The sequence below is a fragment of the Colletotrichum fioriniae genome (assembly GCF_027942845.1).
Source record: "Colletotrichum fioriniae strain IMI 355084 chromosome Unknown scaffold_16, whole genome shotgun sequence".
Taxonomy (NCBI): Eukaryota; Fungi; Ascomycota; class Sordariomycetes; order Glomerellales; family Glomerellaceae; genus Colletotrichum; species Colletotrichum fioriniae.
Genome location: NW_027076852.1, coordinates 215,311 through 240,557, shown reverse-complemented (window position 1 = coordinate 240,557; position 25,247 = coordinate 215,311). Strand labels below are relative to the sequence as shown.

At 52.3% G+C, this 25,247-nt stretch overlaps 5 protein-coding genes and 1 non-coding gene across 6 annotated transcripts; 2 read left to right on the top strand and 4 right to left on the bottom strand.

Annotated features, from left to right (window-relative positions):
- Positions 1 to 130: 130 nt before the first annotated feature.
- On the top strand, positions 131 to 1,888 carry N0V96_010939 (uncharacterized protein; the record flags this gene model as incomplete). The annotated part of the gene is made up of 5 exons (XM_053195765.2): positions 131 to 333; positions 397 to 1,088; positions 1,140 to 1,429; positions 1,494 to 1,591; positions 1,672 to 1,888. 5 exons carry the CDS (start codon positions 131 to 133, stop codon positions 1,886 to 1,888), a joined length of 1,500 nt encoding a protein of 499 aa, XP_053046800.2.
- Positions 1,889 to 2,195: 307 nt separating this feature from the next.
- Positions 2,196 to 2,294, bottom strand: N0V96_010938. Its single transcript has one exon. It is a non-coding gene; the product is annotated as a tRNA-Leu (tRNA).
- A 6,088-nt stretch (positions 2,295 to 8,382) lies between these two features.
- Positions 8,383 to 9,285, bottom strand: N0V96_010937 (uncharacterized protein; the record flags this gene model as incomplete). Its single annotated transcript, XM_053195766.1, has 1 exon — positions 8,383 to 9,285. One exon carries the CDS (start codon positions 9,283 to 9,285, stop codon positions 8,383 to 8,385), a length of 903 nt encoding a protein of 300 aa, XP_053046801.1.
- Positions 9,286 to 12,068: 2,783 nt separating this feature from the next.
- Positions 12,069 to 13,322, bottom strand: N0V96_010936 (uncharacterized protein; the record flags this gene model as incomplete). Its single annotated transcript, XM_053195767.2, has 3 exons — positions 12,069 to 12,133; positions 12,692 to 13,081; positions 13,175 to 13,322. The coding sequence occupies 3 exons, from the start codon at positions 13,320 to 13,322 to the stop codon at positions 12,069 to 12,071; spliced, it is 603 nt and encodes a 200-aa protein (XP_053046802.2).
- A 434-nt stretch (positions 13,323 to 13,756) lies between these two features.
- On the bottom strand, positions 13,757 to 14,885 carry N0V96_010935 (uncharacterized protein; the record flags this gene model as incomplete). The annotated part of the gene is made up of 3 exons (XM_065759104.1): positions 13,757 to 14,396; positions 14,464 to 14,472; positions 14,638 to 14,885. 3 exons carry the CDS (start codon positions 14,883 to 14,885, stop codon positions 13,757 to 13,759), a joined length of 897 nt encoding a protein of 298 aa, XP_065612202.1.
- Positions 14,886 to 20,524: 5,639 nt separating this feature from the next.
- Positions 20,525 to 21,621, top strand: N0V96_010934 (uncharacterized protein; the record flags this gene model as incomplete). Its single annotated transcript, XM_053195769.2, has 5 exons — positions 20,525 to 20,593; positions 20,653 to 20,679; positions 20,862 to 21,015; positions 21,074 to 21,351; positions 21,403 to 21,621. 5 exons carry the CDS (start codon positions 20,525 to 20,527, stop codon positions 21,619 to 21,621), a joined length of 747 nt encoding a protein of 248 aa, XP_053046804.2.
- Between the last annotated feature and the right edge of the window lie 3,626 nt (positions 21,622 to 25,247).

Here is a 25,247-nt window from a genome sequence, read left to right as displayed (position 1 = left end):
CGCACAAATTCATCGCTGGCGCAAACTCGCTGGGCCGCTCATTGCTCATCGCCTCCGGACCACCCCCGCACACCCGGGACATCATAGAGTTTTTTTCTTCTTCCGCCCGGCCTATCGCCGCAACACCGGCATGACCACGACGACCATGGACGCCTCCGGCAAGGACCGCGTCTACAAAGACACCGGCCTTGGCCCCGGTACCAGTTCCCCCGACATCGACGCCCGTGACCAAGAGCTCGCCGATCGCATAGCAGAACAGAAAATCGTCCGCAAACTAGACATGCACATCGTGCCCCTCGTGATGCTCCTCTACCTCTTCAGCTTTCTCGACCGGTGAGTTTCATGAACAACGTCGTCGGATATACTCCCGACCCGACCCTCAACTCACACTCACAGCGTCAACATCGGTAACGCCCGCCTCTACAACCTCGAACGCGACCTCAACCTTCAAGGCAACCAATTCCAAGTCGCCGTCTCAATCCTCTTCGTAACCTACATCATCTTCGAGGTCCCCTCCAACCTCGTCCTCAAACTCCTCACCCCGCGCCGCTGGATCGCCTTCATCACAGTCTCCTGGGGCATCATCGCCACCCTCACGGGGCTAGTAAACTCCTACGGCGCTCTCATCGCCTGCCGCCTCCTCCTAGGCGTCGTCGAAGCAGGCCTCTTCCCGGGGTTAAACGTCTACCTCACCTTCTTCTACAGCAAGCACGAGCTCGCGCTGCGCGTGGGGTACCTCTTCGTCAGCGCTGCCATCGCGGGCGGGTTAGGTGGTCTGTTGGCTTATGGGATCGGGCACATGGAGGGTGTTGCTGGGTTGAGCGGGTGGCGGTGGATCATGATTATTGAGGGCCTGCCGACGGTTGTGCTTGGTGTAGTGACGTATTTCGCGCTGCCCAACGATGCGGGGAGCGCGTATTTCTTGAGCGAGGAGGAGAAGGCGGTGTTGGTGAGGCGGAGGGGGAGGGAGTACGGCAACACGAGCAGCGCGCAGGAGTTCAGCCGGGGGGATATGGTCAAGGCGTTTATGGATTGGAAGGTGTGGGTGTTTTGCGTTGCGCAGTTTGGGGCTGATACGATGCTCTACGGTGAGTTCCTCTCGCTCTCGATATCGTAGAGTTTGTGACTGACGATAGTAGGCTTCTCGACTTTCCTTCCGACCATCATCAACAGCCTGGGTACGTGGACGGCAGCCCAGGTGCAGCTGCTGACTGTGCCGTGCTACTTTCTCGGCGCCGCGGTGTACATGACCATGGCTTTCCTCTCGGACCGCACCCAGAAGCGCGGCTTGTTCTGTGTCATTTTTGGGAGCATCAGCGTCATCGGCTACGGCGTGCTCATTTCGCCGACTTCGAACGGGGTTCACTACTTTGGATGCTTCCTCGTCGCGGCGGGGTTGTATGTCGTGGTCGGGTTACCACTTGCCTGGGTGAGTCCCCTTGGAACTGCCGTATCCGCAGCATTGAAACTGACGATGTGGGTGATTCTCCTAGCTACCGAACAACTCGCCAAGATACGGCAAGCGGACGACGGCGAGTGGTATGCAGCTCACCATCGGAAACTGCTCCGGCGTCATGTCATCCTTCATCTAGTGAGTCCTCCTCCCAAGACCCATCGCACCGCACAGTCTCATCTTCACATCAACAAAGCTGACAGAAGGACCCTCCGCAGCCAAGCAGTCGATAAGCCGCGCTATATCCGCGGTCATGCTGTGACGCTGAGCATGGTTGGTATGGCAACGTGTATGTACGGCTTCATGTGGTTTTGGTACTCGCGGGAGAATAAGCAGCGTGAGGGCGGTCACGTGGGAAACAAGTACGCCGACCTCTCTGACGATGAGCTGGCGGAGCTGGGCGATGAGAGTCCGCGGTTCCGGTACACCATTTAAGGTGATGCGTGAAGATGTCAGTGAAGGTACGGTTTCAAAGAGACAGAAGAGGATATATAGGACAAAGGGTAAGGCGGTGAAAAGGTGCCTGGTCAGAGTTAGCAGAGAATGCCACGATAGATACCTCCATTGAAGAGAAGGGAGTACTCTGTCCAGGTGTCAAGAACCGCTTGGGTGCTGCCGCAACATCTTGCGCCCTGATACTCACCTTTAGTCGGCCAAATTCTGGCCGCGAAAGCAAAAAGAAGTCGAGATGCTCGGCCAATTGCCATGATAGAGCTGTTCTACAGTCAAAAAAACGGCAAAATGAAAGGGACGAGACTCGAACTCGCGCGGGTTGCCCCACCAGGAAACAGATGTTAAGCTGACCTTAACCTGGCGCCATAACCAACTCGGCCACCCTTCCTATTGGTTGGAAATTTATTCGGCTCGCATTGTATATATTGGTAGACGTCCCATGTCAGCGTTTTGTAAGCCCGACAACTAATTACTAGTCGACAACTTGCTGGACGTGTAAACGTAAGTATACAACAATCTCTCAGGGCTGTGTTCCTAAGCTTCCTTACTTGATTTTGCCCTTCAAGCTGTTCCGTCTTTATCACTACGATCACCAAGGAATGGCGCAGCAAAGGATACAGCCTGATCGACAAACATCTCCAAGGCGCTCCGCACCATAATCTGAAGGATGAGATCTACATTGGCTAGGTAGGTCCCCGACGCCCGAATGCGGTTCGCATGCGGAACTCCAACGTCCAACGGTCATATGTTCATTACTTAGCTCTTCTGCCGGCATCATCCCGCTTGAAGCAGGGGCAGAGACAACACGATGTGCAAGCAACAATGACTCAACACAGTTCGTTTGAACGATTTCTCCCACCCCGAGCAGCTCGGCTCCGTTCCGGATCGCGGGGCCGCGCCGCCGCAGGGCTGCAGAATGCCCTTGGCACTTTTCTGTTATACTGCTGCCTAGAGATTGGCACCTCTTGGAGAGACCTGGGGCTAATTACCAAACGTCATGCCAACGCTACTCCGCCTCACGGCCCACATCCGACAGAACCAAGAGCTGTCTTTCTCTCGGAACGTGTTAGCGGTGACACCGTCACACACGGGTGTATTGAATGATTGGGTAGATTGGTAAGGGGAAGCAGTTGAGCCGCCCGGTCAAGATGGGTTTCTCGCCCGGCTTCTGTTGGTGTCTTGGCTCTGATGTCTTTTTTGATGACGGATGGGACGAGCCTCGTATAGCTCAAAGCAGCCTAGCTGCTTTACAGACTATGAATCCCAACCTCAAGCCACTATTGACCTTCATCATCAGGACTTTGCTTCGCAATAGAATTGTTGGCGTGGTGGCTCGGCCATCTCTTTATGGGTCCTGCCGTGTTCCCCATTCTACCTCTGGGAAGCCGACCAGTGGTGTCTAGCATAAGTCATACACCAAATCCTTTTGATCAAACCCTTTGTTGGCTACCAGGGTCATGTTCCTATTCTCTCATCGTGTATGCTGGTTGTTCTCTCCTGATACATGGCTGTAAAACCCTGCTAGGCTGCTCCATCGGATCTAAGCATCTTTCCCTCGTCTACACTCTTTTAAGGACTCTGTAGCAATGCTGCAAAGATGATTTTTCCTGATTCCTTCACTACAACTATCATCTTTGGAACTAATCGTCCTTCACAGTCTGCTTGTAACAACAGATGGAATTGCTCCAATGCTCCAATGGCAGCCTATCGAGGAGTTCGGCTCCATCACTGGACCTGCGGGAGCAGCTGCGATCTACACCGTTGTGACCCATTACCTTTCTTCAAACGCCGCTGAGCTATGGTCGGAGCTACTTTGCTGGCTACTGCTGCCAATTCTCTTTCGGAGTACTCGTCAAAGCCCATACGGTCTGGGAGACAGCAAGGGCTCGAAGAACAACCTCCCGTCTCCCGTCCCTCGAAGTCCTGGTTCGGGGGTTGCACCAGGCTCCGTATCTCTCTGGGCAGTCGCTTTTGCCATCGCTGTGGTCTCGGTGTACAGAGCAGAGTTCAAGACTATCGTAGTCTTTCTGGTAAGTATCGCCTCTATAATCATTCTTTTTCTGTACTTATCCCTCCTTTTGACTAACAGAACTTCCAGCCAATCCTATCCCCGTTCCTTTTGCTTGTTCACAAAGGCTTCTCGCGATCCAATCTCCCACTACCCGATATTACGCCGTCGATTCGACCAAAAGTACAAATCTTTCTTTTTGATACATTACTCGGAATATTCTTGACCGGACTCTTTGCGGCCTTCACACTATGTGGCTTGGATCTTGGGGCATCTTCCTTCGCGGCGATACCAGCTATTGCGATGCTCGTTATCTACGCCTCCTTTGAGCATGCTAACGCAGTATACCGAACATGTTTCTATCCAAAAGTGCATCTTCAACAATCGGTCACTGCGTTGGCTCCTCGGGTCGTGGTACTACTCGTCGCGTGCTTGATATTGGACGCCAGCATTTTCGACTTTACGACGATCAACATTCCGAGCACAGTATTCTTAAGCATTGCTAAGGCTTTGGCATGGTATTTCACGGCAAGAACCGTAATTAAATTCTTTTGATCTACCCTGTAAGCTCTTGGACTGACACACTATCATTAGGCCGAACGCACTTCTTGGCGCATTGCACCAGCGATAGGGACTTTTGGGATCACCGCGACCCTTGATCCCTTTTCACAAGCCTCAGAGTTCCAAGCAATCTCACATGTGGCGGTGTCGATATTGGCATTGGGTAATATGGTACATCTGATACCCAAGCCGTTGAAGACGAAGAGAGTCCCGACACTATGGGTATTAGCTGTTGCTTCTCTTTGTCCTTACTTTATCAATCTTCTTGTTGCCAGAGATGCAGTCTCTAATGCTCAAACATTTGCTGGTAATTCCGAGAAACACCCCGTGGAGGTTCTTAGCCGAGAAGCAGACACAAAATTCCAACACCTGCTGAGAACGCAATCGGCCAACTACACGATAGCCCATGTTGAATACGTTCGTCGATATGGGACGGAGCCACCTGCAGGCTTTGAAGGGTGGTTTGACTTTGCGGTAGCGAATCAGTCTCCAATTATCGACGATTTCGATATGATCTTCGATGCTGTATCCTCTTTTCTCAAAATGAGCGGCGAACAAGTCAATCAAGTTATGCGCACAGCATACGAAACGACGGGAAGTGATCTTTGGCTCTGCTGCTTTTCGTCTGCACAAGCTGCAATCCATTGCCAGCACGCAAATCGTACTTTCGACAGAAATATTGCGTTTTCATTCAACAAGTTACTAAGGGGATTAGATCACGGCAAGATCCCAGACTTGAAGTTTCTTGTAAACCACCTCGACGAGCCGCGAATTCTTCTTCCCTCGCAGTTGGCAGAAGATATCGGGGGACAGTCTTTGATCGCCAGTCGGCGCTTTAATCTGAAGAATATGTCGGGACAACCGATCGGCAAAGAAATCATGAGGCACTGTTCAGATCATGGGGGCCTTGCATCAAGGCACGCGATAAACTCGACCATCGAAACCTGTGGCCTTCCATTTGTGTCAGATCCGCCAATGGCAGCAGACCTGTGCCAAAATCCTGAACACACCTCCCTACACGGTCTCATTGCGAGACCAAAGTCATTCCGTTTGATCGAGGGACTGGTCCCTGTTCTATCTACGGGGGCACTCTCCTCAATGGGAGATATTGTCTACCCGAGCCCGGCATATCTGGAGGACGAGTTCCAGTATACCGATGACCAAGATATAGATTGGGAGAAAAAAGGCAACAACGTATATTGGGCTGGATCTAATACTGGTGGCTTTGCTGCTGATGACAATTGGAGGAACTATCACCGCCAGAGATTCGTTGCCTTGGCACAGAACCTCCATCAGCCCGCGAAACAGCACCACACCTACCTGAGACTAGTCAACGGCATGGTCGAGCGTGTGACCTCAAGCTTCTTGAATAGTCGCTTGTACGACGTTGCTTTCACAAGGTTGTTCCAGTGCCGCAGGACACAGTGCAGAGACCAACACTCGTACTTCAATGTGAGGTCTTGGGTGGACAAGAATGAAGCGTTTCGCTCGCGGCTCGTCTTCGATCTTGACGGAAACGGCATCAGCGGGCGTTATCACAAACTCTTAGCATCAAAGTCCACGCCAATGAAACAGACTCTTCTCCGGGAGTGGCACGACGAACGTCTCGTTCCTTGGACACATTATGTGCCCGTTAGCCTGAGCATGGAGGAGCTACCTGAGCTTGTTTCATACTTGACTACAACTGACAGTGGGCAGCAACGAGCGAGGAGCATTGCGATGCAGGGTAGAGAATGGCACTCCAGGTCCTTGCGTGAGGTGGACTTTGCGATTTACAACTACAGGCTTTTGTTGGAACTAGCGCGTCTACAAGATCCTGAGCGCAAGCAATCTTGAGGCCTTGACTATTAGAAACTCCTTCATGCAATGAATCAGCAACACAGGGCACATCAATTCTAGTTCACCCACGATAATAGAGCAACGAAACAGAATTTGATCAAAAACATGATCGACTGTCGAATGAGTGACAACTATCCATAATTGAGTAGAGTTCAACGCTGCCGTCCTCCCTCAAAGATCCAACCGTATTCGCTCAAAAACTTGCAGATATGCACATACCAAACACCAGATACTTAATGACAACACAACATGATGACCATTGTAATTCGAATCACCCATGATCTCAAAAGCACGGCAAACCAGACCGGCATTCCACGCTCCACAGCGGGCCGCTGTGCGTTCATTCGTCCACGTGTCTCGCTCGATATTCTTCAGGCTGTAATAGGAGGTTAGATAAGCAACCATGCATCGGGACATGAAATCTTGACAAGAAATCACTGACCGCTAGTTCCACAAACCCAGTCCATGGGACCGTATGCTCCGAAATTGACCGCCCCGTTCACGTGATGCTCGTCATGGGCCTCGTCTCCCCAAACAAGTTTAACTTGCTCCCCTGTTGCAGAAATGAAGGAGAAGGCCAAAGTTGTGACGAGCTTCATGTCCAAGAACCTTGCAACGGATACTATCGGAATTGCGTACAAAAAGAAAGTCTGCAAGGGACATGTAGCTGATGGTAAAAATGTGGTGGTCGCCCGGGTTCTTGATCTCATGGTGCTTCGCGTGCACTCGATATAGTCCAGGGATGTGTAACAGTCGATGAACGATCCAGAATACAGCATCCCGTAACACAAGAGCGATCACCAGTTGTGATATGAGCTCGGTCCACGACGGTAGCTGATACTTTTTGGGATATCCTTGTGACAAAATCGAGTTTCCACCCATGCAAGTTGCTATGGCGAAGTGGAGGGAATTCAGAATGACGTGGTTCAGAAGACTCTTATTCAGGACTTCACGAGATGTTGCGGTGACGTAGGCAGGCCGCATCTTTTCCATGATCATCCCGCAAGCGAAATATCCCACTTGAATGCCGAGGCTGCCGAGAAGCTCAACGTAAGCAGGTGGACATCGTTCCAGAAAGTCGTTCATTGCCGCAGTGGGTATATGGTTTCGAGTCGAGAGGTGTCGGGATTTCAGGAGCAAAGATATTCCACTAGCATGATTAATGAAAAAGTTTAAGAGGCAGGGTGACTGGAGCTTAAATATTTCTGGCTGGGCAGGGTCTGATAGTCGAGCTCCCTCGACGAAGAACTTCGCTCCGCTTTTACCCCTCCAAACTAGCCCTATCATGCCCGGAAGCTGAAATTGGTGTCCATCTCGTGGTGTTGACGTCTGCAACGTCTCCCGTTCGCACTAGTCCAATATGAGTGACAAGTCCGGTCTCCCGCTCACTAGTAACTTCGTGCGTCAATTTGTCAACGATGGTGTTTGCCGGAACAATGTAATCCATCTCATGGATCAAAGTCGTGATGGTTGCCACATTTCCGCATTTCACCAACACCACTGGCCCAATATACCAGGCTGGCTTGGTATGTCGTCCACTGTGAGCTTTTAAGTGTGGATTTCAAATTCGCCCTAGTCATGTTTGCTGGAGTGGCGTCGATGTTTGCCCGGTTGTCGGGACCCAACGAATCACCAGAGACGTGGCGCGCTATAACAATTATCAGTCAATCAGACAATACATCATAGTAGAAGTCTTGTCTTCTTTGAAGACTGGCTTCAGGGTTGGTAGATGATTTTCTTGTGTTGAAACTGGAAGGTGGTGGGGAATTGGGAAGCGTAGTCGGGTTGAATTGCACTTCTGAACTAACAGTACTGGCGTCGACCAACAGATCTACATCTCAAGTAGTTGAAAATATGAGCCATGTTTACTTCCACCGTTCTTCAACTGAATGTCGCTTAAAGGCGACAAGAACCAGGGTGCAAACTTGTCAGGGATTCAAGATGGCAAATGCCGAGACCGAAGCAACGACTAATTCTTGCCAACATGGGAGATTCGATTAACTCCTGCTAAGGGTAAATGACATAAGTATGATATCGGAAGAGAGAGAGAGATATTGCGCACTCTGCATCAGAAGACACTAGTAAGTGCAGCTCCATAATCTGTGTAAGACGAGTTCATCTTCTCAATGTCGTAATCGTTCCAGTACCCTCCGCCCGCCACAGCGTATTGGGAGAACCAGCTTTCGAACCGTTGTTGGGCTTGAGCCGCGGTCGTTCCTTGAGACGGCTTTGCGTCATTGACCACCCACACAAGAGGGATCACCTTTATCCCGAGGGCAGTCTGCCACGTTCCAGGATTGTTGCCAGCTCCGCCATCGTAGACTTGGAGGTACACCCTATCGAACAGACCAGGTTTTGCGGATTCAACTTGCGTTCTGACGTTCGCCCAAAAGCCACTGTTGGTGTACGGCGCAATGGAATACTGGTACCCCATCTCCCCGAGCATCTGGGCAAAACTGACTGTACTCGCCACGTCGTAGACACCCTCATCGTCGTTGTTGAATGCATCAAGATCCCACTCTGCCTTCAGAATCTCAAAGTTCTTGAACAACTTTGTGCCAGACCCTGTCCCGTCTGCGTTGATCAAGTCGCGGATGATCTGGAATGTCGTGTCATGTGACACCAGCGAGATCTCTACTCTGTTGATGTTGGTCGTGCCCGTCTTGAAGGACTTAACCTTTTCCGCCAACGCGGTTCCGCCAACATATGAGCCATTCGTCACTACGGGCGCGTCGACTGCCTCGCCCGCATCTCCGGTCGAGTAGTAGACAAGATCGCCATTGCTGAGGAGACCGATGCGGAAAATGAGGAGGGTGTCGAAGCCGGAGGTCTTGAGTGCTGTGGTGTTCGACTGCAGAACGTCCTTGAAGAGGAAAATGCTCTTCACGCCGGCGGCGACTGCGGTATTGACAAAGAGTAACAGTAGCACCCAAGTCAGAGTACACAGACTAATCTCCTTGGAGGCTCCCATCGTTGCGTGCAGGATGACCTGGTCTTCTTGAAGAAGCTATGCAAATATCAGCTTCCAACGAGCTGGTCAATTGTGAAACGACCGACCGCGGTCTTTATGGACAGCATCAGTCCATAACAAGAATGGAAGCAATAGCTTCTTGAGCTGCAGACGTAACGTAACAAATGCAGTGACACGGCGAGCCAGGACGAAAGGAGTCAATTGCGACTCTGTGGTTCGTCTTGATTGGCCAATGCCCCGCTGCCAATGCATACCCATTCGCTCGGACTTGCTGAGGTTATCGCGCCGAGGGGTTGCGATCCGGCCGAGATAACCTGATCTTGGACTCCCAAGTCTCCCATTAGGCTTTCTGCAACCCCGAATGCGACCTGATCCTTCGAAATGCTACGATCTGTAAGCGCTGGTTGAATGCTTTTAGGAAATCGCTGTGAAGACGAGGCAGATCGTCTTGGCTTTCCCCGCTTAATATCTGCCACCTGCCTAGAACAGTCCTCGGTGCCGAAAGTCGGAATCGCTACCCCTCTCTTACTGAAATCGGAACGGATTAATTGATTAAATTATCTGAAATGCTGTAAAGAATAGAGAAAGATGCGCCCCCGAGCCTGTGATGGCGCCAACCTCGCGGGAAATTATAATGTACTGTTTGGCCACGACGTCATCTGAATATTAACTATGACTTGTGATTTCTCGTTTTTCATGCTAAGTCTAATGCCGTTTCATACCCGCAACCTTGAGCATTGTAATCAGGTAGCATTAATCACTGAAGGGAGGCTACTCGAGAGATCGCATGGCAGGCCAGTACTTCTATGCAGGAGAGAGTACCTGTGTCAGATAGTAAAGCTCCGAATTCTCTCAAAAAGCAGAGGTCATCTAGTTGCGTTAGAATGCGTTGGTGATATCAGTTGCTAGGTGTCTTGCAGAGGAGTCTACCACTTTCTCCCAGTATGAACCATGAGCAGCCCATCGTTCCATCATATTATTTCACATGCACCTATACAAAAATCAGCAACAATGCATTTAGTAGGACATACAGGGCACTCACTCTCATCTCCTTCCCTCTCAGCCTGATTCATTGGCCTGAGTTCTTCACTCGTATCGGAGGACAGCAACCTTGGCTATGGAAGACGAGTTATGAAAGAACAGCTCCAAAGTCAAAGAAAAATCAAACGCCCACATCGGTAGGAAAAGGGCCAGTACTTCAAACCTAGCATGGAAAGGTCGATAGTAAAACGTATCGCAGCACATGTATCAAGCGCTGCCGTCGGTGTGGGCGTCCAATCGATCTCGCTGAGATCGTAACCCCCAGCAGAGAATAGCACTGGCGACCCGACCTCGGCCCCCCTCGAGCTACGGTCCAGGAGGTATAAATTGGCCGAAAGAAGCCCACACATAGTTCGTTCCAGAAGGCGGATAAAGCAAGCCCGGGGACCTGGTTGACTAATCATAGACTTGATGTCTTCGGTGGGCTGGATGTCCCAGTCGTCGGTGAATTCGAACGCGATATGCAATGGTCGGGCTTTATCATTTTGAAAGAAAGGACGGAGGGCGGATAATGCGTCTCCGACGGAGACATATGCGTCGGGTGCAACTTGGAAGATGATGAGATCTTTGCCTGGAATGATGCTTGATCCGGAAGCGCTTCGTGCACCCTGATTGCGTTGTTTAGAAAAGCTGCAGCCGCTAGCAGGATTCACCAATGTTGCGTAATGCTTTTGAACCACGTCTCTGGACTCCTTACAGGCGGACCAAAGGCCGGAATCGACGCGGTATGTCGAAGGGTCTGACTCGGACCACGGACACCGCTCTCTTGGTGTGTATGTGGGATTGGAAAGGACATAGGTCTTATCTTGGTGGACTTGCGTGGGTTCACTATGTCTAAGACCGGTTGACGCAGTATTCATAATTCGTTCTTTGATAGAGAAGACATGGAAAGCCGGGGCTACACACCGAACATTACAATCCCACACTTGTGGTCGCACCTCGGCAGGGAGTAAGCCGAATTTGTGGAATGTTGTAGCCATGGTTAATCGATAGTCGGGTTAGGACCTTGGTGGAGTTTCCGAATTGTTGTTGATGTAGAATTCTTCTCGGTATACGATGTAGGATACGAATAGATCGAAAAATGGGTTTTTGATATATTTCAGGCGTTGCGAGATGCTGGACATGTGCTAGAGAGATAAAAACTTGATAACAATGGCGGAAACAGTGCCACAGGTTCTGTCTACCTTTTGGCTTCATGCCCTTTACGGGTCGGCCATCCATCGCCTTGGGGTCCAAATGACTGAACCGCAGGATTCATGAACTTTGTTCTGGAAGTAAATGGATGACGTTGTTTGCTACGTCTTGGAAATTTAAGCTACCGTATATGGGTATGCTGAAGTTGAAGTGCTCATTACTTCGAGCTGGTGTTGTTGGATCTACACTCGAAGAGACTTTCGTCTACGATTTAAGTCACCTCAACGGCTGATGATCAAGACACAGCTCGACAACAATGACGTTGTCGGGAGGAAGACTCTTCACTATATCCCTAGGATAAATGAAAATAGCAAGCATGAGTGATGCATCATCTTCAAGATTGAGCCTGTCCACCAACGAGAAATGAAGTAAGAACTTGTATCGGAATGAGCACCAGCCGGCCACCCTAGACGCCAGAGTCCAGAATTTGCCCGAAGCCTGTTCTTCTCAACACACAACCGCTTCATTTGAACTACCATACATCGCATTTCTAGGTTCGTGCGTCGCTGGGACCTCGCATTCGGACCTGATTGGCGAAACTCTCAACTTCAGCTGGCGTGAAACTCTTCGCCGAGAGACATGGATGCACCAGGAAGAACTCGTTCAGGGCCGCCTATGATGAATATGTGTTATGGTGCAGATTTCAGCTCTCAATTTCACTACCTCATAGATGTGGTTTTGGGGCATTCATGCAAGCTCAGTAGATGTTAGCTGTCATCTGGTTTTCAGATATGTTCTGGCACCTGCGTTCAGACGCTCAATTTCTCTAATGGGCAGCGACAAGAGTAGAGGTAAAGGGAGAGGGAGCAATTCATGAGATTGAATATGCAATCTCTAGGAAATCCTCTCTTATCACAATGCTGCTCTTTCTATCCGACCTTGGCTGTCTAGTCTCTTAAAACCATCTAGGGGGTGACAACCCAGACACCTCAAGCTCATCGCACCATTCAGATCACGAAAAAGCCACACAATCACCGACTCTCAAGCACATCCCAAACAACCTCCTCATGAACAACATGCGTCCCAACACTCAACGCCGCACCCGTCATCAACAACACCTCGCAAGGCAAAGCCCGATCCCCAATCCTCACAGTCCGCCTCCACCCTTCCCCCTCCCTCCACTCCCACCTCTCTGCCGCAACCTCTTCCCCGACCCTCGAAATCCCCTGACAGAACCGCCCCAACCACACAACCATACCCCGCGCCTTGCTTGCCTCGTCCTCGAACTTGAGCACAACACACTCGACGCCCTTCTGAGCCTCGCCCTCGGCCACGGCACCGACCGGAGGCACAGCGACGGGCTCAACGTCCCTCCACAGCTCTTCGTAGTCCGTCTCCGTGCCGGTGGCGGGGTTCACCATCCGGCCCTTTTCGAGCGTCAGCCCGTCGGGCTGCTCGTACATGTCGCCCTCGTCGGCCGCGTTCTCGGGCTCCGTCGTGCGCGAGTCGATCCAGTGCTCCCAGCGCGAGTGGCGCACCTCGGCGCCCTGGTCGTCGGTGCGGGTGGATGATGAGGAGGTTCCCGCGATGCCCCATTCCAGGCGCTCGATGCCGTGCGTATCTTTTGTGGAATGTTAGCCTGGGAGTGTCTGGTACTTGTGGTGGCTTTGAGCTCCTGGGCTAGAACTCGTGTGCTCACGACGTGGAAGTTTACCTTGTACGCCATCCACGGTTGGCGTTTGCTTCAGAATGCGGAGATCCACGAAGCGGCGCTGCGGGGACGTGAGCACTATGGTCGACGTCGGCTCGCTCGCCTCATCGGGGATCCAGCGGATGTGCTCGCGGAACGAGATGCTACCCATGGTTGATGAACGGAACGTGAGAAGATCTAGAAATGTGTCTATGCTGCAAATGACAGTGGTTCACAGTTGAGGTTGTGTGATATGCAACATTGAAAGGCAAGGCTATGTGGTGGTGGTGATGGTGGGAGGGGAATAAACAAGGTCACACGGGCAAAGGTGTCGATTGAATCGTCGATGTCGCGCAGATCTCCACTTTCAGCCGATGAAAAGCCTCACGCCGTCATCGCCCGCCGATCCGGAGCCTCCCTCAGAATCTGGGCGCTTCCAACGGCTTTTCAGCACGTCTAGGTACGTTGTTTGGGAATCTTTATTCTCAGTGTGAGCTCTATGATCTTAGTCTATGTATAATGTCTGATGTTTTTACAACCGTTTCCTCTCACTCACGGTCACACTTCTTGCAACGAAAAAGCAGTGACGCGCCAGCCCACAACACCTTACGCAGCCTTCTCGAGACGCTCGACAATGTCGACGAGACCCTTTATCTTTTTCTCGCAGTCAATTTTACTCTGCTCTTGCGCCTCGTACGTCTCCCGTAGCCGGTCGACCATGAAGGGCTTCAGCGGCGCCCTCTTAGCGGTCTTGTAGTCGTAGACCACAATATCCTCGAAGCAGCGGGCGGCAGGGCGGCGGTGACCGTCGGAGATAAGAAGGGCCTCGAGTAGGATGAAGTCTGATTCATATGTCGGCTTGGAAGCGAGCTTATGGAGGACCGTCACGTGGTCTGGGTAGGCCATTGGCTTCAAATTGAGGAGGTTTGTCAGTGTGGGCGATTCAGGTATTTCTGACTCAATCGCTGTGGCACTAAAGGATATAGCGACCTCAAATGCCTGTTGGTTCAAGTTGATAAGAGTGACACTTACAAACTTGTAGTCCGTCTTGATGCTTCTCATGATGAGGCCAATGCCCTTCGGGCTCATGAGCTGGTCCCACTCATGCTTGTGCTCAGGATCCACCGTCGTCGCAAAGTTACGAAGCCAGTTGACCCGCGCCGACTCGGCGTACTTGTTGTAAACGACATTGTTTACATGACCTATGGATGTGAGATTGAGATTCATGGTGTCTTCGGGGAGCGAGCTATACCCTGCCGTAGGTTAGTCCATGTTCTCCCTTCCTTCGTGGAGTTAAGCCCGGGTCAACTCACCATTGCATCCTGAAGTCCATCGTAATCAGCACCGACCCAATTCATCTGGTCTCTTGAAAACTCATGGTATGACAAGAACTCACCTGGTCTCCCCAAGTCACTGTATGTCTATCGAGGCCCCTCCACCCAGGTCCCGTGAGGAATCCCTCCCGTCCAGCGAGCAACTCCAACCACTGCCCATCGACAGCCTTCCGCAGAGCCGTCAGCTCCTCCTTCTGCTGCCCGCTGAGGTCGAGTCCGGCGCACCGCTTGATGCGCGACTGCAGCTCAGAAAGCCATCGCGGATTCAGCGGCGGCGCAGATGCTGGACATGAAGTAGCGGCGGCGAGACTCTTTGCGGCGGTGGTTACGAACGATCGACGGGGGGTTTGAGGGGTCGAGAGGCGGGCCAGGCCCGAGCTGAGGGCGATTGAGTTGCGCATCTTTGAGTTGCGTACCGCAGGTGTCTATTGATCCAAAGTGAAGAAAAAGAAAAGACAATGCTAGTGAAGCATGGGATGGAGAATCTGATCCCAAGTCCGGCGAAAGGTGGATGACGGGATAGTGAGGAAATTCGGCTTCCGTCGGCTACGCGTTGCGAGTCGGTGCAGAATAAGGGAAGATACTCCGTAAGATAAGGCAATTTGAGTGCACGCCGGGTGGAAGTGGATGTTGGAAGTTGGATTTGACCTGAAGGCTGGCCCTTTCCAGCGGGTTCTTGTTGCAATTTCCGGGCTGCGTTATTGCCGCCCGCTGGTTTGGGTCGGTAGTTGGAGCGCGCCCTTTGTGTTGGTAAGGAGCCATAGGGCGTGGGGGGGTTCCGGCTCGGATTTTCGGTACGAAGAAGATATGTGTCTATTTGCATAGAGTTGGTGCAGAGTCGCAGCTTCTACGATGAAATCGACTTGAGGGTTCCATCGTATGCGGTATCCTTAGTAGGCCGAGCTTGCTTTCTCGCATTATCGCTGTGCCTCTATTCAAACCTGGGGTCAATCTGGCGGGGTCAATGATTCACACCTCCAAGATCCGGAGCCCAGGCTTAGTGATGAAGCAAGCTTCTTCCCTGGTGATTTGGCGGCGTGCGTCTGCCTCTTTTTAGGAGAGAAAGCCTCAATACCTTCCATATCCTGCAACCTTTAGTTCGCGATCTGCTCATTCTAAATCATCCAGTCCGATGTGTTGAAATCGATGCGCCCAATAAGCCACACATCAACTTGCAGCAAGATGTTGAGCTCCGCCAAGTGAGGTAGGAGTTTACCTTTGGTACGTGGCGGTGCATGCGATGCAACATTGGCGAAACCCCTCCATCTCTCATGGAATCGGCGATAATCATGTCAATTGTCCCCTGTTATCTGAGGATATTTGTGCCACTACCCGCAGTCCTTCGCTGAAGATTGGCCTTTGTTGCCCCCCGTGGAAGCGATGAAAGGACCCCCCCGGCTGCACCCGGTCCGCGAGACGCGCTGATTGCTGAAGGGTTTTGGCCAGGGGTCGGGTGTATGCCCATCTCCAGGACCCTGAGAGAAGCTGAGGTAAGCATGCGTTCATTACGTAATTATAATGTGGAATTTCCATGCTTATCTAAGTGAGTATACCGTAGCATGAACATGGGGAAGCAAGAAGCAGTAGCCAACCAGGCTACGTCCTGCTGGCAGTTGCGTCCCGCGCGGCGGGGGGAACCTGGGCGGAAGGCAGCTCCGAGCTGCAACGGGAGCGATGGTCATAGCTTCCTCCTCCTCCTCCTCCTGCCTTGCCTGCCCCACCTTCCAGATCAGGGAGGACACCGGACCGACCAACGACACTGCAGTTTGCCAGCGCGCATATGTTAAAAAAAAAAAAAAAGCCCAGTGCGTTTTTATGGGCGGCGCATCCGGTTGACGCGTCTGTCTGGGTTGGACTCTTTGCGATGGTCCCGTCAGCCAAAAGAATGCATACGTTTTCTAGACGATTAATACTCTTGATCTAGATCTATTCTACTCTATCATACGTATTCTTCATGACTCTTTCGACGTGAATGTCGTTCTAAAGGCAGGTTATGGAAAGGGAAAGGGGAACCCTTGTGGTACACGCGTCAAAAGTCAAAACAATGAAGTCGCAGCCTCGCTGGAGTATCTGGACCAACTGCCACGAGGCTCAACAGACTGTGACTGTAGGTATCCTCATACAGAGTGTCCAATTCAGGGTCTTTTCAATCAAGAATACTATCGCAGGACATATCTTTTGCTGCGAAGGATTCACCCTCGAGAGGGCAGGTAGGCGACAGTCCAGCGAGGCTACCCGCGTGCCTTACTGCGAACATTCGCTTCCTGCCTATCAGACCAAAGCCTGTTACGTAGGTTATCAAGTCAATATTTTCGCAGAAGGGCTCGAAAAAACTTTCTAGAGATTGATATAATTACGAATTACTGCCGTTGATAATGTGTTTCGCGACGGAAGGTGCTGGCTGCTGTAAAGCAGCACCACGTGACACACGTGCTTTCCTTCCCCCTTTTTCGTTACCGCGAGTTGGTAGGTCGCAAGATTTCCTATGGCCTCGTTGCCAGAATTGTCTCTAGATTGACATCGATCTCTCTTGAGTCATTCTCTCAATCAGGCTCGACAACTGTTTCTATGTTTCAGACAAGTTGACGATGTGTTGGCCATGCCAATTTGTGAGGCGGTGACGGACAGACACACGTGTTCTGCTCCTCCACCTTGGGCAGACATGCGTCAATCTTGAAGCGCCAGCCTAGAGAAGAGCAACACTGATGCAAAGACAGAGAAAAATGTTGAACAAGTCAGAATTGAAGTCTTATCAGTTCACAGCGAGAGTTTTGTCATCATTTATAAGTGTGCAGCGGTGGTATCCCGCTTTTGAGTGAAAGCGCTGGTGAAATGCGAATAGCTTCCATCGCGTCTTTAGCACAGGAATGAATAAATGGCGCTGGCGGCACGGAACCAGCTTCGAATTGCCCAGAAACTCATGGACCGATGAGGGCAGTCACTGCGATACCGTAGAAGACGTAATTGACAAGTTTAGGCAACAGGGTGGACGTAGGCACGCGGACGAGGCGATGCACCTTATTTTACCGGTCGCGTGGCCCCATCGCGATGGCATGAAACGATATACTCGGTGTAAGTCAAATCGGGCCACGAGAATGTTAGAAATTCAACAAAAATACTGCCGAGCAGATCGTCGACCTAGATGATGAAATCCGGTGTTTCTTTGATAAATTTCGTGGTGCTGTTGATAATTGCGACGATGGTTGTGCAAGATGTGCGGATAGCTTCAATTTGGACGAAGCGCGACCGAATCACAACAGTCGGGGTTGGGGGTTGGGAGTGCGCGCGCAATATCAGGGCCGCAACACGCGATAAACAGAGAGAAAAGTGCACCGAACGATGGAGAAAAATTCGAGCAACAAAATAGTTGGATTAGCGCGAGATGAAAGCAAAAGCTAGAGGCAGGAGGGCGGATGCGACGGATGGCATTGGCGGTCGGGGTTGAAAACGAAGATGGGCGATGATGCAAAATCGGGCATCTCGGCGGGGGAAAGGCGTGACAATGGGAGGGAAATTGGGGCCGGGTCGGAGGACGGTGGATCGGCAGGTGCGAGACGCAAAAACGTGGCAACGGCGAGCCATGAGTCATTTTTCGTAATGGAGGGTGAGTAAATGGGAAGAAGAGGGAATCAAGAGGGAAGAGAAAGAGGAGAAGGGCGAGGAGAGGAGAGGGTGGTTGAGGTGGGCGATGAGAATGAGTTTGGTGGGAGATGGGAGACCCGCGAACGTGTGCGGCATCAGAGACTGAGCAGGGACGGAGCGACACTGAGCACTCGGGACGGGGAGGGGAAGGAATAACGGTCCATGGTCCATGGGGAAGCAGGCACCTCATGCAGGACCTCACGGCGAGGAATATTTGGGCCAATCAGAAAAAAGGAAAGCAGACAAATTTTGGACAATAAAAAGGTGACAGAAGGGAAAATGGAGGATAAGGTACAAGGGCAATGTATCTTTTGTTTGCCTCCCCGTCCGGTCTGGTGCTTTCTACATTCTGAGGCAATTGAGCGTGGCAGAAAACATGGTAGTTTGGATGGGAAAGAACGGGCGGGTGGTGCATGTGGCAGGTGCAGGAGCCAGGAGCCAGGAGCTAGGCGGGGACCCGGAGGAAGGAGGGAAAGAACCATGCACCTCCTTCCTGAGACTCTGGGACTGACTGGCTGATCTTGAACTGCCCGGCGGGAGGAAGGCGCAGAGAAGTTGGATGAAATCGCGCCTTCCACGGTTCTTCTGCCCTGTGTCCACCTCACCATTGAGGGCAGGAACTCGGGGCATTGGGCTAATGGGAGGTACCTACTACGGCTATGGCTCTGTCCTACCTACCTTAAGTCATCTCACTCCATTGTTCTTAGTTCTCGTGAGGTGAGTCTCATCTCACAGACTCTCACACCTCAAACTCACTAGGAACGGCAGTAGAAAAACACCAGAAGACTACCCTGGCTCTCTTAGGGCAGATGACTGGAGCACCCGTTGAGGGGTGCAGCGTGGCGACCGGCGAGGGGAGATGTGCTGGAACCACCCACTATCCATACAGTAGCACTCACTATCCGTAAGGAGGAGTGCGGCGTGCCTTACATCAACCCTGGGGCGGACAGGGAAGACCAAGGACCCGTCCAGGGTGTGTCGGCAGAGACGACAGCAGCCTCAGAAGCTTCATGCATAGCCTGGAGCTTGGGGCTGGGGAACTCGAGTGCTTCCGGCGACGGAGGTGAACTGGGCTGATTGATCTGAGCTGAGCTTTGGTTGGGATGAGAGGTGAGAGGCGCTACTTGGCCGCCGTCCGCGTCTTCCACCAACTCAAAGGGCAGCCCGTTCGACTCGACTAACCGTTACCGTTTGTTTACCAGAACAATAAGAGATACCACTTGACAATTCAAACGTCAAAATAGATACCGAAGAAAGAAGGACCGGTCCAATATCAAAGGGGCAGAAGAAAGAGGCCGTGGACTGAGGTGAACGAGGCCGTGCTGGAATCTGTCACCAGCCGAGGATTTCTTAGAACACCCACCATACCATCGCGGCGGCTGTAGTCCTGGACACGTCCAAAATAGACACGCACGTCTCTCCCGCTCCCGCGCTAATCGGCGATTTGAGTCGAAGAAGGGACGCCGCCGACGACGGATGAGGACAATGAGGTTGATTTGGAAAATAAGCGGGAAGAGACAGGAGATACAATGAGCCGTGGAAAGTCGAGACATGCAGACGTCAAAGGGCATCATCTAAGAGCTGGGGGGGCTCTGTGGCATGCTGTCGTCTGTCCGGACACATCACAAACGAACTCGACGTATCCGTAGAGCTGCCAGGCTGTGGGCCTACACCGTTCATAGTTCTGGAGAGAAGCACCCTTCCGAATCGCCCAGACCCTTGCCAGATCCAACGGGGAGACATCTTTTAAGTTTATTCTAGGCTATCGTGGTCACTTGATGGTATCATTGGTGTGTGAACCAAGTGAATGAGTGAGATGTGAAGAGAAAAAAAGGGAACGAGGAAAAAGAGGGTGCCATCTCTGAGGGGGGAGACTCGGGAGTGAGTGAGATGGGAAGTGAGAGAGAGACTGAAAGTTGAGAGGGGGAAGGCCCAAGGCCCCCAGTCCGCGTGATTTAGCGACCGTCCCCCCAAAATGGACGGGGATTTGGAGGGCCCAAAAGGCACCCGCACCAAGCCAAGAGGGAGCAGGAGGAGGAAAAAAAAGAAAAAAAGAGAAGGCACCTCAAGGCTCACCCTCAAAATCCAACGCCCGCGCCCGCGCCCTCAGGTCGTCTCCCCAAAAGTTACTGATTGCGCACCGCGCCCAACGGCTCCCGCCCATTTATAAAAACAAGCCCCATCCCCTCCACGCACGCGCTCCCCTCTACCCTCTCGTTCCGGATCTCCTCATCTCTCGCCTCTCTCAATTACCACAACGCGTCGATTCTAATTCTCGCAACTTTCCTCAAAGTACACCCGTCTTCAAACCGACTTCAATCGACATTTCGATTGAATCCTGCTTCACAGCAAACCTCAACGCTTCACGCATCCATACAACCCCCCCAAAACAATCACAATGCCTCCCAAGAAGACCGAGGGCGCCGCTGCTGCCCCCAGCAAGAAGTCCACCCACGCCAGCTACCAGGTTTGTACCTCAACCAGTCCGGCTTTTTGCATGACGCGTTGGTTGCTAACTCTCTACAGGACATGATCACTGATGCCATCGTTGCTGTATGTTTTACCGCTCCTCCATCTCCGGCGCAAAGGGTTACGCGATCGAGAGACCCACGGGTTGGGTCAGCTGCCATTCGCGCCTAGCGCCCGTGACCTTCGATCGCGCTACCCTCCACCGCCTCGACGATGGTCCACCTATTCTTGTGTTCCTCTTAACTGACTCACCATCCCTCCTACAGCTCAAGGACCGTAACGGATCTTCCCGCCAGTCCCTGAAGAAGTACGTCAAGGCCAACAACCAGATCAACACCGTCAGCGACAACATGTTCGACTCTCTCTTCAACAAGGCCCTTCGCGCCGGTGTTGAGAAGGGTGTCTTCGAGCAGCCCAAGGGTACGTCACCGCCTGTCTACCTGTCTATCACCTTGAATCATTGCTAACATCCCCTAAGGTCCCTCCGGTGGTACCAAGCTCGCCAAGAAGGCTCCTAAGCCCGCTGAGAAGAAGGCCCCCGCGAAGAAGGAGGCCAAGGAGCCTAAGGAGAAGAAGGCTGCTGCGAAGAAGGAGACCAAGGAGCCCAAGGAGAAGAAGGCTGCCGCTCCCAAGAAGGCCGCCGCCAAGAAGGAGACCAAGGAAGCCAAGGAGCCCAAGGAGAAGAAGGCCGCTGCCCCCAAGAAGGCTGCTGCTGAGAAGAAGGAGAAGAAGCCCGCCGCCAAGAAGGCTGCTGCCGTACGTTGATCAACTACACCTGTCGCCTTCTCATCACTAACATAGTCACAGGCCAAGGAGGAGAAGCCCGCCGTCCTCAGCAAGACCAAGACCGGTCGTGTCACCAAGACAGAGAAGAAGGCACCGGCCACCAAGAAGGAGGCAAAGGAGCCCAAGGAGAAGAAGGCCGCCGCTCCCAAGAAGGCTGCCGCCCCGAAGAAGGCAGCGCCCAAGAAGGCCGCCGCCGACAAGAAGGAGGCCAAGGCTGAGGCTCCCGCTGTCACGGCATAAAGGGTCATTCTTGCTTTTTTCCCTTACCTTGAACGATGATGCAATGCCGAGTGCTCTGCTCGGCTCTCCGCACAACTGTTTTTGTGTCACGAAATCTTGTCGAAAGGCGTTTACGGGAGTTGTTATTTAACTAACTGGGAAAGGGCAATGGGCCGGGAAGCGTTGGTGGGAAACCAACCTGGGGGGAAAACGCAACTGCGTTGTCTTGTGTCTTTGTGTTTTTTTCTTGTCTTGATGCTCTTTTCTATATGGATGTTGCGGCTGCTTTTGATTGAGCGCGACGCGTGGTTGGGGGGCTTGGGATTGTGTTGAATGCTTTGAGAGAAGATTCCCGCTTTGGCGACACGAGACGGATTCCCCCTTCCGACTACTGTAACTATAGCTCGCGCGATATACCAACGATGGGAGCCTTTCACTGTTCAAACGATGTTTCTGCTGATTTGTGCAATTCTCGCGATGTGAACTGGCGCGTCCAGCTTGACAATCTGAACAGCAAACGGCGAGACTGATCAGAGGGAAGTGTCCTCAGGGGCACGGCAAATGCGGCGCCTCGCTTGCAATTACCGGGTGGCACTGGAAGGAAATGATATTACATGATACGAATTGTTTACCGTCTCGTTTGATGTTCGCCTGGATCTTGGCTGAGCTTCTAGGTATTGGTACGCCACACGAGAACGACCTCTCTTCTGGTTGAGACGCGATAAGAGTGGCAGCAGCATAGGAAAGGGAGTGAAATTTTTGGGAACAACGTGCTGAGGTGCCGCCATACCGTAAGGAGGATGAATGTCTAGGAAAACGAGGACGCGCCGTGAGAACCCGTAGACTGGGCCCCTGGGCAAGGTACCGTCACCGTGTTTCTCCCCCATGGCAGTTTCGTAGTGGAGCCGACGCGGTTCATCCTTCCCAGGGTCTTTTTTTCTTTCTTGTTTACATTTATGGAACATTTCCTAGGCCCCGGCTCCGTATGTTGATTGATTGAAGCGCCGGACGGGCCACCGCGTCGCCAGAAAGGAAGGAAGCAGAAAGAGATAAGGCTGTGAGGGGAGGCCAGCTCAAGGTAGCTTGAACACGGGGGGATGTGAGAGGCTTGAGAGCTGAAGGGTGTCCGTGCCGTTGGTGAAGTTGTCACGTGCGCGCTCTCTCATCTCTCATGGCCCGACAGCAGGGAGCAAGAGTGCCTTTTTGTCTATTCTATTTGACTTTATCTTGAAATAGAGGTCAATCTGTAGTTTAGTAAATATATTTGGATGTGTGGTACAATTCAAGCTGTAGCGGTCTGGGGGGCATTGTAGTTCCATGGCTGCTCTGGGTTGACCTTTTTACCCCTCCTCCTCGGGCTTACAATCACTACACTGTGGGTGAGACGTTTTCTTAGTGGTCTGACTTTGGGACCGGATGTGACTTGGTCTGAGACGAAGCGGCGCCCGTCGCCGGTGATGGGTTTTTATAGTCTGGCATATGATAGTCCGGTTGAGCTATGGGATTCTCTACGAAGGGGTATTTCAACAAGACCTGTCCTGTCACCTGTGTCGCTATCTGCGGCGGTTGCCAAGTGCGAAAGACGTAAGCAGATGAGAGAGTGTGTGAGTGAACTTGGTCCTCAGAGCAACATGTTTCGGCGCTGCGGTTTTCCCCCCTCAAGTTGATGACTCTTTGGTCTGAGTCGTGAGTGAGGAATCGTTTGGCCAGCTTTTCGGGATTGTGGACGGCCTACGTGCCCCTTCTTACGTACCATGGAAACGTGTCGGATGGTTGTTCAGCAGTATTTTGAGTTGAGAGAGGATAGTTGCGCCGGCCTACGGTGCCCTGTGGTCGGCGAGTGGGACCTCCCCCGGGGATGGGCGGACTGGGACGGGTTGACACGTGCGATGAGGAGGATGGTGCCACACTAACTATGTGCTGGGTGCTGGTCCTGAGGTGGGTGGTGGTGCTCACTAGGAATGCTGTGTATGTGAGCACGACTAGTATTAGTGCTCGCTGTTTGCTCTTCTTTGCAGATAACTTTTCATATAAGTAGTCCCATTGACGGTCAGCAAACTCGTATGATGGAGTGTACAGCAGAAGGACACTGTGGATAGATAAGTGAGTCCCGTGAAATGGAAGCCCGGCCGTGTTGGATAGAGATTATCACGTGGGTAACCGCGGTGCCGTTGAGGTGTTTGACAGTTCCGTTTCCAGCGTCTGGCAGGATGGGGGAGCGAGAGTGATGGAGGAGTCTGAGAGGTGGCGGTGCGGGGAAATCGCCTTGGGGAGAGAGCGAAGACTGGGAAGAAGAGGTGGCAGAGAAAGTGTCACGGGCAGGTGTAACGGCGTCAAGTGGTTGAGCTTGGAGCTTTTTTCAGAGACGGCGAACAGAGGTGGAGAAGTTGGCCGCGGCTCTTCCATCAACCCCTCTCTGTGGCCTAGACTGGCTGATGGTTGTCACGTTGCTGGCGTTGGTGCAGGTACGGATACATGTTGCGTATCGTGCGGTGCCGTGAGGTGTAAGGTAAGGTACCTTGAGGCAGGTGTATTGGAGACGTCGCTCGGCATGAGGTCCGGGCTGCCAGCGCGTGAGCAAGTGGTGCAGAGCGGTGCGGTGCGGTGCATGTTGCAGGTGTCCAGTGGACCTACGGTGACTGTGACTTGGATGACAAGGAGTGACGTGGATAGCTAGCCCCGAGCTTGCTTTCCCATTGGTGTTCCTGAAACAAACCTTGATGTTTTGAGGGGGAATGGCGGGCGAGGTGTTGGTCAACTTGGTGCTCAGTTGAGTGTACAACGTGGAAGCGCATTGCGGTGAGGTAAGCAAGGAGGGGAGGGGCAGAGGCGAGGAGACAAGAGACAACCTGGGAACTGTAAATATGAGAAATTCGGACTATCCGTAGAACCTGGCATCTCGTCTGGGTATCTCTGAGAGTTCGAGTGCTGGTGTAGTATACTGTGTAGGCATAGAAGAATGCGACTTCATGCTGGCCGTCCATCCCCTCACCTGTTGATCCATACGCAATACTGCGTACGCTACTCCGTACACAGCAAAGTGTTGATCCATGTCCCGGGATCCCTGTTGTCAATCCGGAACGGCTTGAGCGACAGGTGCAGGGGGCAACCGTACAGTTGGGGGCGACGGGGCGACGTCCCGGCATGTCGAGGATTGAGAGGAGTGTGATCTGAGCGTTGAAGGGTCCCGTCTTGCCGTCGTACGAGTACACTCACGTAAGGGAACCATGGAGGAGGGTTGATGGTTGTCTTTGCCATTGAGAGTGAGGCGGCACAACCAGGTCTTTGGAAAACGCGACCCTTGAGCTTGAGACCGAGTAAAGGGTCTGAAGAACGGGGAGTGGGATGCGAACACAAGATGGCCGAGGCGGCAGAGAGTGAAGAAACACAGGTCACCGTGAGGCATGAGAGAGGGGGCACGAGGCATAAGATCATACCTCTGTGAGCTGTGAGCTTATGAGTGAGTAAGTAAGTATCCGTATGAAAAAGCATTGGTGAAGGAGTGAGTGAGTTAGTGAGAGAGAGAGCATGGTCTGGCTCGTGCGCATCCATCCTCCCGTCCGTTTCGGGGTATGTGGGGGAGAATGTTGCTGAGGCCAGGCAAGGTACCGGGTACGGAGCACGGAGTACCATACACCATACATACG